We start from the raw sequence: 16,240 nt of genomic DNA, 5'->3' as shown, positions 1-16,240 counted from the left end.
TAGCAATGCACCCTGATGCTTTCCAATGCACCCTGATGCTTTCTGTGCAATCCTCTTAATTGTAGTACTGTACCAGCCTTTGTGCTCCTCAACTCCAGCCTCATTAAGACTCTCCTCATCCATGCTTCTTCAAATCTGGAACATCTCCTTTCCACTGCAGGCATCTCGCACGTCTACCCCTATCTCTGCACTCCGCCACCTACTCTGCATATTTCAACAGCTTTCTTTGTTATACCAACAAAAACCATCCGCTCCACCGTGTGCATGTCGTTTATCCACTCTGACCACAGCACAGTATATGACTTGAGGTTGGAGCACAGGAAAGTGTCTTCTCACCCAGGATCTGCTGTGAATTTCCAATGTTTTATGATGATTTATTTTCTGTTCTCCTAAGCACTTCTCGTCTGCTGCCCCTCCTTCACAATCTCAGTTACTGCTTTTCTTTGTTGATTTACGTTTTTATCTTCACCACTTGCTGTTGCATTGCACCTCCAATACCTGTTTATGGTACCAACAGGTTGTGCGCCAAAGTGGCCACACCCTGCCTATGGATACATATTGCCAGGTTTGCTCCAGTTGGTAGCCTGCCTCCCTTCCCCTCTACCCCCCCTTCCCACCCCCCTCAACCAAAACAGAAACCTAAACTTGATTTATTGACTAATAATATACTTCTCCAGACTATGCCACTCCATCATGCAGTTTGTTGATTCTGCCGTTATTATCCTAAATTATTCTTCATTGGTTCTCACTTCACTGTTACCAATTCATACCTACCCCTTGTCTTCTGCTTATTGCACTATATTGTCAGTCTAACGAACCCTCCCTCTTTCTACTGTATTTGTTATTTCTATGAATTTTGCATTCTCAGTGGCTAACTCTGTCTCACAATTCCACTTTCTTCATCCATCTGTGTTGTAAGTGGGTCTGGTGACCTTCTCAACAACACTTTAATTTGTTCAACGATGCATAACTCTCAGTCCCGTATAATACACGAGTGAAGCGTCTTTAGATACCCACCCATCACCTCAAACCATTTGCTCCGCTATCTTATCCTGTGGTTGTCTTCCAGGAGCCTCATTAAGCCAACTGAAAGCACTATGTTGTGGGGTTACTGTCCCCCCCACACCTTGAACTCGCCATGTTTCACAACCCTCTTGCTTTGTGGCAAACGCCTGCCTTTCTTTGACATGGTCACTCCTGCTCACTTTGTCAGCTCTTCCCAATTTTCCCAACACTCCTATTGTCCATTTCTCTTTTGTATAAGTACAGTGATGGAATTAGAAACCAGTTTAATAGTGTTTGAATACCTATTTCTACAACTTCTGCCGCAGAAGTTATGAAGCCCAGGACATTAACTCTGCGAATGTGCTTGGTTCCTGTTTTTTTTAAACGTAGGGGTGCCTGCAGTTGGAGCCATACAATGAGGTTTGCCAGTACATGAGAGGTCTGGGGCATGTTGCTATGGGCCAGTTTTATGAGGGAATTAAAGCACAGACCAAAGTGATGTTAAATGACCCACTTCCAGGTCAGAAGGCGAGTTCTGAATATCTCAAAGTGAAATACCTCAGAGGTAAGTTGTACTGTATTACACTTTAAGTCTGATACTTCTGATGCAAAGGCATTAAAAAAAAAAAAAAGCCATTGTGGATATTTTGAAGGTTTATTTCTCCCAGCACATTGGGGATATTGTATTCTGTAATCTATGTTGCATTGATTTAAGCAAATAATTTCAAATATAACTTAACTACTGGGTCCATTGTGATTTGTTATGGTAACTCTATTATAAAATGTTCTTGTTCCAATGTTCTGATAAAATCTGCACCAATGCAAAGCACTGGAACTATTTTATACTGTACAGCAGTAATTCAATCATTAAATAATTCTGTAAATTCTGCGTTTTTTTTCTCATCCGCATGTTTTCCTCATGCAGCTGCTGGCCATGCACAGAAGGGCGATTGTCTTTAGCTTCTTTAACATTTGAGTGGTGTTTATGTAGTTTCAAATATTCCCCTCCCAGTGGAGATTGAACATTGTAAGCTGTGTACCATAAAACTCTGTGACTAGCTTATAGTTGATGTAATTCAATGTAGACGCGCTACTTAAAGCTAGTTTTGACTGCATAAGATATTGCCTTCCCTACTTCTTTCTTTAGTTCTCATTCATTATTTCCTCTCTTTTTCTTACCAATTGTCTCTACCAGTTTTTCTCTGCTCCCTTCTTCTCCTAAAAGCATTGCTGGGATATGGTTTCATTGGTGTCAGTTGCCCTCCTGTATTTCACTCCAGTGGCCATCATTTGTCTGAGTGTTGGCACGTGGCGTTCCAGCAAAGGTCACTTGATAGCCATCGGGAATAGGAACCCTGGTGGGTTTTTTTTCTTCCTAGCCTAGCATACCAAGGCTAATTATAACGTTCCCATTGCCAACCCAGCTCAGACCTGGGACATTCCTGGTCTGTGTGGATCACTGGGAAAACTCGCTGAGCCATCAGGGGAGTGACCTTTTGTTACTTTTAAAAGGCAAAAAAAGACTTGCATTTATATAGCGCCTTTCACGACCTCAGGACTTTACAGCCAATGAAGTAATTTTGAAGTGTAGTCACTGTTGTAATGTAGGAAATGCGGCAGCCAATTGCCCACAGCAAGCTCCCACAAACAGCAGTGATAATGACCCGATAATGTGCTTTTCTTATGTTGTTTGAGGGATAAATATTGGCCGGGACACCATAATAGCTGTTGTTGTTTCTCGTGCTCCTACTTTGTCCCTCTTGTGCCTCGCGTCATCCCAGAGACAGGAAGGGTAAAGACCTGCTGACAAGTCTCTGCCAGTTTCATGAGATGTGCAAGTGTGCACTTCAATGGTTGGCTGTCCGATTTCTGCCACTCCATCCTTATGACAAGCACCCAGCCTCTGCTTGACGTCTCCGTACAGCAACACAGCCGAAGTCAGGAACTCGCCCTGTGGAGAATGTGTGCAAACCTACATCCTACTCATTCATAGAATCATAGACTAGTACAGCACAGAAGGAGGCCATTTGGCTCATCGAATCTGCGCATGTGTTGGAACTCCAACATGTTGTGCTGTCATGGTTGCCACCTCATGGTTCCAGCTTGTAGGTGAAACTGCTTTCGAGGTCAGTATTAACAAAGCATGTCACGACAGTTTGGGGACTCTGGTAGTCAACGTAATCACATTATTGTGCATTAAATGGGCTGGAATTCTGTGGGAGCTCTGCACATTGTCTTGAATTAGTGTGGATGCTTTTGTAAGCACTTTGCATATTGTTGCTTAACCCTTTGTAGAATATTCACGTTACTTACATGCACACCTCGATCTGCCGGTGACGGAGTACAATATAGACCTTGACCTTCCTGGTAATTTCAAGGATCACTGGGCCAAGAATCTTCCCTTCCTTATAGACGACTATGAAGAACAACCAGGATTACAGCCTCACATAAAGTGAGTTTAATTTAACAAAACTACTGCTGTGCAAAATTGTCGATCTATTGATTGTCTCCTGCTTCTTCAGTCAAGCTTTTAATTGGGTGTGCTTGCTGTCGAAGGGTGGAGCCATCGGGGGTAAGTACGGGTAACTATTGCAAGAGACTGAAAGATGAATAAACTGTGTCTTAGAAGGATTGAAAGAGAGAAGATTTTCAATTTGCCATCAAAGGACATTAAGGAGATCAAGATGTAGTGATTCAGCATTTGATAGCGGGAGGACTGTTGGCTGTGGGCATGCTTCTTGAAGAAAGACAAGCGCAGACTGCAGCGACTGAATGTAATCCATTTAGAAAAGGGGTTTTGGGACTTCCCACGATGGCCCAATGGTGCAGAGTGAAGCTGTGCAGATCAGGCGGTCCCTGGTTCCAACTGTGCTCAGTAAATACACACATGGTTTTGGCATCCCCGAGTTAGGAAAGGAAAAATTGAGAAGAATTTCTGCTTTTGATGCTGGAACTTCAAAAAGGTGTCCGTGTTTTCATGAGACGAATGGAGGGGAGTAATTTGGCAGCGAGAAAAGGGTTTTTATTGAGATGGCCCTTCGAGTCACATTAAGTTGTCCTCATAAATTCATCTATTTTGACTTATTGTTTTTATGTGTGCCCTGTATGTACTAAGCATGATTGCAAACTTTTTTTTATCACAGGGATGTTCTACCTCAACAGTTTGAAAGCTACAGTGTAGAGGTCCAAGGGCTAATTTGCACTGCAGATCGCTTGGGTTCTCTTATGCAATATGACACACCTGGCTTTCTTCCAAACAAAAGGATACACAGAGGTGAGCTCAAAGATGCCCAAGCTGAGGAAATTTTAAGATGTGTTTCTGAATCTTCTGCATTGCACTTTAAGCGTGTCGGACCTCAGTTGATTACACCTGGATCAGCTCATGTCCTTGGAACATTTAGTACCTCTTTTGTTGATGCAGTGTACCACACAGACCCAAGATGTACGGTTTAGCTCTAGGGTTATCATCACGGCACCTTTTAGTTTGGGTTTGCTATATTGCTCGCAAAAGAGAGCACTGCACTTCGAGTTGGCTGCAACATAAACTGCAGTTTTTAAACTTTAAACTCGGGGGCCCAAAATACCACCATTGAGTTCTAATGATAGAAATGGCTCACCATCTCATCAATTTTTTTTCTATCACTAGAAATCTCTTGCTAGTTGTCAGGTTGCTGAGCAGTGATCTGTGTATGTTGAGTATATGTGTACAGACATCAACCACCTTCCAACTCCAGTAAACAGCTGCATGGAATAGTGATTGCCAAATTAACATGTTTCATTGTAAATGTCTTTTTTTTAAAGAGCAGTTTTCAGTGTCTGACATCACGGTACACTAATGCATGATTACACCCTCTGCAGTTTGTAAACAGAATATTTTCCCAGACCCATTTATCACAACACTTCTACCTGCTACTTTTTATAACCATCATACATTCCCTAACATCGTTTGTACTGGTACAGTGTACCTTTTGTTGAATCTTTATTAAGACATGTTAAGCTTGACTTACTACCTCAGGCAGTCATGATTTTTGTAAATAAAACTAATCTCTTAGTGTATCTCATTCTTTTATATAAAAAAACCCAATATTTTCTTTTCATTTCACTGGATTTCAATCTATCATTGTTTTTTTTACAAAAAATCTATTTCCAGTGGCCTGACCTTGGCTGTTATGAGTTTTAACTGTCGCTCAATAATAATTCTCCGTTAACAGTGATAGCAGAGAATGTGTAACTTCTGCTGGCTTACAGTCATAAGAACATAAATAGGAGCAGGAGTAGGCCATTTGGCCCTTTGAGCCTGCTCCGCCATTTAATAAGATCATGGCTGATCTTCTACCTCAACTCCTCCTTCCCGCACTATCCCCATATCCCTTGAATCCCTAAATATCAAAAAAATCTACTGATCTCTGTCTTGAATATACTCATCGATTGAGCATCCACAACCCTCTGGGGTAGAGAGTTCCAAAGATTCTCAATCCTCTGAGTGAAGAAATTTCTCCTCATCTCAATTCTAAATGCCTGACCCCTTATTCTGAGTCTGTGACTCCTAGAATATGCTATTCTATGTAATTCTATACTGTGGGCACATGCCTCTGAAAGTTCACTATTGTAAAGTGTCAGCAGAAGTGTTTATTGTTGAATCTTCACAAGGCACTGAAGAAAAGCTGGATGAAGATCGTCTGAAGGTAATTTAGAATGCATGGTGGACTTAACCTGGGCTCCCAGGTTGGATCCAGGTTCTGATACGTTAACTGATCGCAACTCGGGTAGTTGTATTTGTGTCTCTGGGTAAGGGAGGTGAGGTGGGGTGGAAGAAATCACTGGGGTTTCTAGTCCTAATTGCTTAAGAGTAACCATTGCTTTAAAAGTATAGATGGTGGACTGAGATTAGGCTTGGATGTGAGGGCCCTTAAGGTTGAATAGTTGCCAACACTTGCCTTTTAGCTTCATATGTGAATGGTGCATAGTGCAGAGGATTCGGAGCAATGGAATAAAACACACAATTCAACAAAAAAAACTTTTAAATATTTATTACAAAACACATTTTGTTCTAATTTACAACCTTTTTTTGTGTCTCTGTAGCTATGGGCCTTGCAACATTAGAAATTATGCAGGTTGTGCAACGAACGTGGGCAAATTCAAAAATTCGCGTGAGCGGCAAAACCAGATTGATGCAATGGAAGGACATGTTTGATATTGCTGTGAAATGGAGGAGGTAAGGACATAGAGGTGGGGTAGGAATCAGGCTAAGATGGGAGTTGTACTCGTGTAATCTTTTCAGCCATAACATAATTCAGTGCTTTCTCAAAGTCCATATCAAAATATAATTGTAACTAAATAATTATAGCGGTGGAACATGTTAAGAAAACCTAAAGATGAATACAATGGCTGAATCTGGCAGCCTCTTGGGATATTGGCCAATTTTAGCATGGCTTCTGGCATGTCTAATCCATACTACGAACCCCATCCTTTGGCATTGTCAGCCCTGACATGTTTTGGTTGAAAATGTAGAAATGCTTTGTTTAAGGAATGCCATCTTTTAGCTCTTAATTTTATTTGCTCTGTGCTGTGCCTAGTGTAGGAGTACAAAGGGTACACAGTAGGGTGAGGATTTGGATTATACCTTGGGTATAAATGTGTCTTTGGAGGTTTTGAAATTGAAGTATTTGTCAAGCCAAGTGCAAACGCACTAGATTGTTAAAACTGTGATACTTCCCTCAAAATGGTGGCTCTTATCCATGTTCCCCCGCACTGATGAAATGCTCTGTAAAGCTGTAGAATGGTTTCACCGGAGTTGCCCTGATAGTGTGTAGATTGTGGCCTGAGCCATAGAGACCAGAAAGCTCCTAAGTTTAATCTATGTTCCACTAAGTTAGCAGTATGGTAGCTACATGTGTTCAATGAGGAGAGGCAATATAAACTAAATGGTACAGTTGAAGACTTGGGGGGAGGGGTGAGAGAAATCTTCCGTGAGTTCCTGTTCCCGATTGTTATTGAGTCACTCTTGCTGTTAAAAGTATGTGGCTGTTGGATGAGGATGTGATTAGCTTTGATGTGATGACCCTCATGGCACAATAGTCGAGTAACTCGCTATCTAGCCTCACAAATGAAGAATAATGCCTTTGGTAAGGTACTGGTGCCCGTGATACCTTACCTAGCAGGAGATGCTGTTTCAGGAGGGATGATGAATGTGATTTCCCTGCTGCCAAGGAGCGTAGGTAACCGCCATCCCCCGCTTGATGCTGCTTTACTGCTGTCTTAGCCTAAATGCCACTGAACTTCGGGGTTATGCAGGAGTCAAAAACATACTTTGTCAATGCTGCTAGGAATCCTCCAGTCCCTCCTGGTATCATAGACCCTCGGCTGGATAGTACTTTTGTATTTTTAAGAAGAGAAACCGTCTTTTGCTGTTGTAGCTGCTGCCACAGACAACACTGGCTCACTTGGCACTCAACGTCCCAACAAAAAGCTCCGGCTGTGCTGGCGGTTTTGGGCCGAGTGTTGACGAGCAGATGTCTCTTGTGTATTCGGGTTAACTGCTGCAAATGAATTCAGCCTTTCTTTGCACTTCAACTGTAGGATTGCGGATCCTGATCAGCCAGTACTGTGGTTAGACCAGATGCCAGCTCAAAGCCTCAGCCGAGGCTTCAATAATCATATAAACCTCATCAGGTATGTCTTCATTTTGCCAATCAACTGAAATCGATTTTAAATAATTTAGATGTGATGTTTCAAATCATGGAAATCTCGAATTCTGTCTTTTTGACAATTACAGCTTTATCTGTGTTTTCTGTAACTTTCTTTTGTTTTCTTTTCTCACTGAATATTGATTTTCTCAGCCTGAAGGCAACATAATGTGAAAGAGTAAGTTGGTATGGAAGCTTGCACCAGAGACCACTTCTTTCAGCAATAAATATGTTTCTCATTCATAGAGGCGATAAAGAAAGAACTCGCACTTATATAGCGCTGTTCATGACCTCGGGACGTCCCAAAAGTGCTTCACAGCCAATGAAGTACTTTTGAAGTGTAGTCACTGTTGTCATGTTGGGAAACGCAGCTGCCAATATGAGCATAGCAAGATCCCACAAACAGCAAAGTAATTAATGACCAGACAACCTGTTTTAGTGATGTTGGTTAAGGGATAAATGTTGGCCTGGACACTGAAGAGAGCACCTCCGCTCTTTGAATGGTGTCATGGGAGCTTTTCTGTTCACCTGACAGGGCAGATGGGACTTCAATTTAATGTCGCATCCGAAAGACGGCACCTCCGACAATGCTCAAGTCTCTTGAGTGGGGCTTGAACCCACGACCTTCTGACTCGGAGGCGAGAGCGCTACCCACTGAGCCAAGGCTGACACCTCGGCCTGAGCTTGCACCACTGAAGTGCAGAACACCAATCCTATGATACTCCACTTGGTGAATTCCAGGACTTTTGAGGATGGGAGCTAGCAAAGAAAAAGTTTTTATCATTACGGGGTTGCAGAGATTCTTGCTGTTAAAACTGTTGAGTACTGTTAGTCCTTTTGTAGGTCCCAAAAATAGACTGACTTGTGATGTATCTGCCTTCAGTCCCAAGGCTATGTCTTAATTAATCTATTAATCCTGCAAACTTGTGTTGGAGGGAGTGGAGAGAAGGGGGTTGGATTCAGAAATACTACAGTACTGCCCTTGGAAGGGATATGTTCAAGAGCAGTTATTGGAGCAATCTGTTGCTGCAGCTTCTGCGTGCACTAATGCAGGGTCTCCCGACTCTGGCACATGGGCCATATACACTCCCCAAGCCCTGGCAGTGCGGCCCTTGAAGCCCGGGCAACCCAGTCCCATTAGTGCTTATATTCCTTATTATAGGAAACTTTGGTTTATCCGGAGGCTGTATGTCCGGAATACTCGATCTAACGGCAAAAATCAGGAGCCGTTTTCTATAAGTATTTTTAGATCTCGTTCTTTTTTTTTCCCCCCCAGTCAGGCACTGCAAGGTCTGTAGCTATAGCAACAGCTTCAGCTACAGACACTTGCAGCTGCAGCCGACTCTTTAGAAGCTGTGTTTGTTGTCAGATACGGAGATGAAAACCTCCGTATGCTTCAACATTAACTTTGTATGTCCGGCAGTTTTGATAGACCGGCAACACGCCGGTGCCGGATATCACAAAGTTTCCTGTAGCTGGTTTGTGTTTAAATTTTGTGAGCCTGAAGGTTTGGAAAGGGCTGTTCTTAATTCAGCTGCCTCCTTGGTGGATAAACCCTAAATCAGAAGACCAGGATCGATGAGTATCAGCAACTTGGGATATGTGCATGTGAATGGGAGCATTAATTTAAACTTTGTGTAGTCCCTGAGGCCCCATGGTATAGAATCATGGAATCATAGAAATTTATGGCACAGAAGGAGGCCATTCAGCCCATTGCGTCTGTGCCGGCCGAATAAGAGCTATCCAGCCTAATCCCACTTTCCAGCTTTCCGTGTAGGCTACGGCACTTCAAATGCATATCCAAGTACTTTTTAAATGCAATGAGGGTTTCTGCCTCTACCACCCTTGCAGGCAGTGAGTTCCAGATCCCCACCACCCTGTGGGTGAAAATGTCTTTCCTCAACCAGAGGACACAGATTTAAGATGATTGACAGAAGAACCAAAGGCGACATGAGGAAAATCTCTTTTTACGCAGCGAGTGGTTCGGATCTGGAATGCACTACCTGAACGGGCGGTGGAGGCAGATTCAATCATGGCTTTCAAAAGGGAATTGGATAAGTACCTGAACGAAAAAAAATTGCGGGGCTACGGGGAAAGGGTGGGGGAGTAGGACCAGCTGAAGTGCTCTTGCAGAGAGCCGGCACGGGCTCGACAGGCCGAATGGCCTCCTTCTGTGCTGTAACCATTCTATGATTCGAACTCCCCTCTAATCCTTCTACCAATTACTTTAAATCTATGCCCCCCTGGTTATTGACCTCTGTTAAGGGAAATATTTCCTTTCTATCCACTCTATCTAGGCCCCACAAAATTTTATACACCTCAATTAAGTCTCCCCTCTGTCTCCTCTGTTCCAAAGAAAAGAACCCCTGCCTATCCAATCTTTCTTCATAGCTAAAATTCTCCAGGTATACACCTGTGTGGCCCATGAAAACACAAAGCTTGATGGTCAGTTTGCACCACTCGAGGACAGAACTCAATTTTGCTCCTGTGATACTCCACTTTGTGAATTCCAGGATTTTGACTGGCACTTTTGGGAATGAGAGCAAGTGAATGTGAAGGAGGCAGAGAAAATTTAAGATGGATGTATCTCTTGTACACCATGTGAAGATTGAGAGCAGATCATCTGCTTGCCCCCTAGGTTGACCTTTGGATAAAGAGTGATTTCCTGGTATGTGGGGACCTCCCAGTCCTCTTTAATACAAGTATTTTATGTCTTGTCATACACAACCTCAGTTAAAGTATTTGATGCTCTTCTGTTCTGCAAATCCTTTTGTGTAGTGTGTATAGCAGCAGTAAATAATGGTGTTCTTTCTTTCTTTAGGGGTCAAATCGTTAACATGCGGTACCTGGCATATTTCGACAAAATACTCAATTTTATAAAGGACAGAATTCTAGTTTATCATGGGTAATTAACTTTCCTTTCATTTTGCTGGATCAGTTAAAGAATCACAGGCTAACCTTTCACGCTGTGTTGTTCTATAATCAAAGAAAAGACTTCAACAACTCCACTGACTGCGATGCATTTCCAAAATACCGGGCGTACAAAGAAAGCTGCAACTACAGTGGATGCTTTTGAGTCATAGAATAAGTATAATGCCTGTTTCGTTGAGTGCTTTGGTATATTTTGACCTGTTTTGTAGAGGGTAGCTAAGTGTGGCGGGGCTATTGAAGCTATTTCAGTCTTCCTCTGGGTTGTATCATAGTTTCCTCAGTCTGTGTTCTGTAGCAAGAAAAAGCCTTTCATGTATTATTGATCCGAGGTTCCTTGCCCCGAGGAACTTGGTTGGCGCTCCCTACTTCAAGGGCTGCTGGACCAGCCAGTAGGTTTTTTTTAAACAAAAGAGGCAATTGGCCAAAGAGCCAGAGGCGACATGAGGGACTTAAATTTTATGCAGCGAGTTATGATGATCTGGAATGCACCGCCTGAAAGGGCGGTGGAAGCAGATTCAATAGTAACTTTCAAAAGGGAATTGGATAAATACTTGAAAGGGGAAAATTTGCAGGGCTACAGGGAAAGAGCAGGAGGGAGTGGGACTAATGGGATAGCGCTACCAAAGAGCCGGCTCAGGCACGATGGCCCGAATGGCCTCCTTCTGTGCTGAATGATTCTATGGAAAGAGCTGTTCAATACGGCAAAGGTTTCACTTGACTGATGGGTGTGCCTGGTTTTGGAAAGTGGTGTGCTAACTTAGTTCTGAGTATTCTGTTTCTGGGTTTGGAAATGGCCTGCGCCACTGTCTCTAAAGCAGCTTTTGTGCCTGTGACTTCATCTGAGTTCAATACGTGATTTTGGTAGGTGGACATACAACTCGCATGAGTTGTAACTACTTCAAGACCAGACTTAATTGTGCCTATTTTTCCCTTTTTAATTATTTAATCCTGTGATAAATGAGTTTTTTTTTAACTTGTTCTTGGCATAATTCTTGGTTCCTATCCCAATCTCTAAACAACACTGCTTCCCGTCAACCGTGGCTCAGTGGTAGAGAAGGCCATGGGTTGAAGCCCTGCTCCAGAGACTTGAATACATATCGAGAGGTATAATAACCTAGAGATTGTTACTGGATTCGCAGCCCAGGAGTTGAGTTCAAATCCCAAATTGTGAAACTGAATTCATTAAGTCTGGTAATTTGTGGCTGGCTCCAGAAAATGATCATGACATTTGGATGATTGTACAAACCCAACTGCAGGTAGTTCACTAGTGACTGAGGGAAGGGATCCCTACGTGGTTTGGCTTATATGTGACTCCAGTCCCATGCTATGTGGTTGATTGGTTCAGTGTTGAACCAATGTGTTGAACATGCCTGCTAAACGGGATGTATTTATTAGTTTTAGAATTTTTTTTTTTTTACCAATTCCTTGTCTGAAGGCATTAACAGCATGTTCTATGGTACATCACCCCTTCTTCAACTATGAACTAGATAGTTGAGTGTTGACAGGCTACCCTACCAAAGGGACATCACAACTGAGCCCTACCCTGTCTTCACTCGATATCCCCACTCATGCACTTTCTAGCCCTAGTCATTGATAGCGATTGGGAGCTATCTGTTTATTTTTCTATCCCTTGACTGTTTATTTTTCTATCCCTAATTGATGAGCATTGAGTCTAATTGTAACATCTCCGACTGCAACGTGGCTGAGATCAGCTAATTTAGCACAGACTAGGAATCTACCCTGGTATTTTCTGGTCTGTATGGCTCAGTTTAGATGCTGATGTTACCAGCTGGATCATTAAGGCAGTATAATTTCACACTCCTTAATCTACCAATGTGCCTGGTTATGTAGTGTCTTTATACATAACACTTGGCCCATGTGATGTCCTGGTCTGGTTTCGATCGCCTGAGGGGGTCGGAGAGGAATTTCCCGGAGTGTTTTTTCCCTTAGTGACCCTTGTTTTTTTTCCTGTTTTTATTGCCTCTCCCAGGAGATTACATGGCTGTGGGAGGGGGGTGGGGGGTGTGGGAAGGGAAGAAGTGTTTAGTTGTGATGTTCCAGCCATCATGGTGTGCGGCAGGCTTGATGGACCAGCTAGTCTTTTTCTGCCCGTCAATTTCGTATATTTGTAGTTTTCAAGTGTGTAGAAAAGGAATGAGAGAATGACAAGAATATGCCTCCAGTTATAATGAAGATACTTTCATTTTCAGAAAGGTAACTTCTCCCTCCTCTCCTTTAGTGCTAATAATCCCAAAGGCCTTTCAGAAGTGAGAGATGCCCTGGAGAAAGTGAAAAAAGTTGAAGACCTTCTTCCAATCATGAAAGTAAATTCGCTAAGGAAGATGTTTTTATGTTATTAAAATATCATTTTATTTTTGCTTCTATTTAACTAGTTTTGAAACTTGGACCATTGGACAGTGCAATGTATTTGGACTGTATTTCACTTCTGTTATCTAGGTTTGAATGAGTCCCTGACGACAGAATATTTGACTCTGGATGTGACTGACCTTATTTTAATTCAGGTTTCATGTGCTGGCTCTCGATGTTTACACTATTAAATATACAGTAGCTGGATCTACGAGTCTGCTGCTGGGATAAGGGAGCTGGATTTAATAGTACAGACGCCAGTGTCCTGGAATCTGAAGATGACAGGAGGCTGACATAAAAGCGACTATTAGTTCTCAGCACAGAGACCTGTCTGAATTTACACTGAGAAGCCATTAAAACCAGTAATTTGGGAACAGCAATCTGATCAAGCAAAGCTGAAGCCTGGGAACACATGCTCTGGGGGAACAGTAGATGGTATAGGAGGAATCCTGAACGAGTTGTCTTTCCAATAATTCCAACTTGAGGAGATCTAAGCTGTTATTTGCTAAAATTGACCTGTTACAGAAGATGCAAGTCATTCATATTTTCATATACCATTGCTTGTTCTGTGAATCTTTGTTTTGCCAAGGTGGATTATTGAAAGATATTTGACCACTGATGTAAAAAGACTACTGAGCACTTGGTTTGAGTGTAAAACAAGGCTTTAATCAACTGTTTCACAACCATGAGATTCTAGTTACATCACTAGTTCCTGGTTACAGAAACATCCTGAGCAAGCTGGGCCCACGCCTGAGTATTTATACTCCTTGGATGGCGCCACCAGCTGGCCGCCCAGTGTTACTTCATGAGTCATGATAAGATTCATGACAACCAGCTTGTAACCCTTGTGTGAATATGTTGCAAGAAACTAACACTTAATAGCGTTGTGCAATTTCAGCATTTTTGCTATTTGGTCCTTTTTTGTTAGTCGAGGAGTATGATACAATGACTCGTTTTCTATTCTGTGTCTAATTTTCTTAAGCAGAAATAGAAAATACAGCCACACCGTGTTAGAGTAGTAAATCATCATATCTCCATATAATGAGGCATCAGAACAGTTGAGCACGTCAACGAACAGCACAAGTTAGAAATCAAGCCTGCGACTGAGCTGATTGGTTCAGTTCCACGCTAGACAGTGAAATTTACCAACTGAAACACCAGGCATTTAACCAACACATAGTGAAATTAAGGTGCTTTGTATGGGAGAAGCAGACACACAATGTGTATGTAATGAGCTCATTGGGGAGGAGGGTAGCAATTCTTCGGAAGATGCAGGCTTTTTAAATTTTGGATACAACTTTAAAATGACCAATGGTAATCTTTACATTTGTTCCTTTTTTTGGAAGCAGTTCAACAGCAAAACCAGAGATGGCTTCACAGTAAACACAAAGGTGCCCAGTTTAAAAAATCAAGGAAAGGAGTATGATGGATTCACCATTACCATAACGGGTGACCGGTAGGTTGACCACTACACAAGTGAAATAATTAATTAGTGTAAGTTTTGGCCTTTAATCACGTTGTAATCAATGTTTCCCTCAAATTTTTTTTGGGGGGGCGCCATTCAAAGTACCCCGCATGTGCGGTTTTTACATTGACAGGCCGGCTATCCCTGGTGCACTGCGTAGCTTAAAGGGAGGGAATGTTGGTTGTAATTATAGTTGAATAGGGATGGCCTGCTTATCAAGGAGAGAGGCAAAAAAATAGAGCTGTTGAAAATACAATCAGATGTCGAGATGGAAGAGGTCATGCACTAGAGGGATGGACCAAATGGCAATTCCTCATCTCCGAATTTTATGTCTTAATGATCTGTTTGGGGAGTGGGTCACTGAGACCTGGATTAAATCCAGCCCGAACTGATGGATGAATATTGCTCTTGCTTACTGTTCTGTTAGTAAGTGGCCGAAGTGACATGAGTTTGGCCAGTCTTAACCCAGTCAGTAAAGGGTGAAAGCCCATCACGCAATACTGCCCCAAATTCAGCACAGATTGGCATGGTCACTCAGCTTATGAGGATAGCTGGTGTGGAGAATGGAGGTATCAATCTGGTGCAGAAGTGTGTGCTTTTTTTGAGATTGAGATGGAGGCATGTTGTTGCGGTCGAACAGGATATATCTGACACAGGCGTGCTGACAATTATGCTGGGTGCAAACAGTGACGTGTTCCATTGCCATCCCCTGATGAGCAACAAAGTTTGTTTCTTAAATGACTTCTTCTCTGAAATTGTGAATAAGAAATAAGTGTTGAGCATCCCTTTCTTTTCAATGTTCGCGGTGTCATTTGTTTTATAATCAGAGTTGGCAACATGCTGTTTTCTGTGGAAACTCAAACAACAGAAGAGAGGACTCAGCAATATCACGATGAAATAGAAGCACTGTACAAGGACCTGAGCAGCAAAGGAAAGGCACTGATACTTTCCACTGAGCTTGGGGTAAGAACAACAGCATTTAGATCACAATTTCTGTAGTCACGGGTATATAATCTGAAGGTTTATAAAGAATATTTCTAGTTATGGTGCATTGGGGGGTGATGGGTTATGCTTTCAAAAGATGGACATGACTGCCCACTATGTCTCAGTCAGTAGTTTGTACAAGATAGCTTTTCTATTCTTGTGTTCCCCCAAAATAACCATCTCAAAAGTTTAAAATTTAGAATGGGGGAAATAAATTGACCTTGGCACCGGCTTCGGACACGACAACGGCACACTCAGCCTAGTCGACTCTGCAAAGTCCTCCTCACCAACATCTGGGGACTTGTGCCAAAATTGGGAGAGCTGTCCCACAGACTAGTCAAGCAACAGCCTGACATCGTCATACTGACAGAATCATACCTTTCAGCCAATGTCCCAGACTCGTCCATCACCATCCCTGGGTATGTCCTGTCCCACCGGTGGGGCAGACCCACCAGAGGTGGCAGCACAGTGGGAGGGAGCGGCCCTGGGAGTCCTCAACATTGACTCCCAACTCCGTGAAGTCTCATGGCTTCAGATCAAGCATGGGCAAGGAAACCTCCTGCTGATTACCACCTACTGCCCTCCCTTAGGTGATAAATCAGTACTCCTCCATGTTGAACACCACTTGGAAGAAGCACTGAGGGTAGCAAGAGCAGAGAATGTACTCTGGGTGGGGGACTTCAATGTCTGAGGGTAGCACCACTACTGACCGAGCTGGCCGAATCCCGAAGGATGTAGCTGTCAGACTGGGCCTGCGGCAGGTGGTGAGAACTAACACGCAGGGAAAAACCTACTTGACCTC

At 42.8% G+C, this 16,240-nt stretch overlaps 1 protein-coding gene across 4 annotated transcripts in view; it reads left to right on the top strand.

Moving 5' to 3' along the window:
* ttc13 (tetratricopeptide repeat domain 13) overlaps positions 1-16,240 on the top strand; it is a 55,086-nt gene that overhangs the window by 25,627 nt on the left and 13,219 nt on the right. For 3 of the 4 annotated variants that reach the window (XR_015075911.1, XM_085979776.1, XM_085979774.1), the window contains 9 exons: positions 1,396-1,570; positions 3,301-3,457; positions 4,149-4,279; positions 6,088-6,220; positions 7,585-7,677; positions 10,513-10,596; positions 12,862-12,946; positions 14,336-14,445; positions 15,282-15,417. Coding sequence is in view for 3 of the 4 variants with exons in the window: in XM_085979776.1 (XP_085835902.1) it covers positions 1,396-1,570; positions 3,301-3,457; positions 4,149-4,279; positions 6,088-6,220; positions 7,585-7,677; positions 10,513-10,596; positions 12,862-12,946; positions 14,336-14,445; positions 15,282-15,417 (1,104 nt within the window). In the remaining variant the exon portion in view is untranslated. The remainder of the gene's footprint in view (positions 1-1,395; positions 1,571-3,300; positions 3,458-4,148; positions 4,280-6,087; positions 6,221-7,584; positions 7,678-10,512; positions 10,597-12,861; positions 12,947-14,335; positions 14,446-15,281; positions 15,418-16,240) is intronic. The other variant, XM_085979775.1, reaches the window with a different exon arrangement.

Source organism: Somniosus microcephalus, chromosome 3 (assembly GCF_052327205.1).
Source record: "Somniosus microcephalus isolate GS21.2 chromosome 3, FLI_Smic_1.0, whole genome shotgun sequence".
Lineage (NCBI taxonomy): Eukaryota > Metazoa > Chordata > Chondrichthyes > Squaliformes > Somniosidae > Somniosus > Somniosus microcephalus.
The sequence above is the reverse complement of the archived record's forward strand: the minus strand, read 5'-3'. Positions and strand labels throughout refer to the sequence as shown.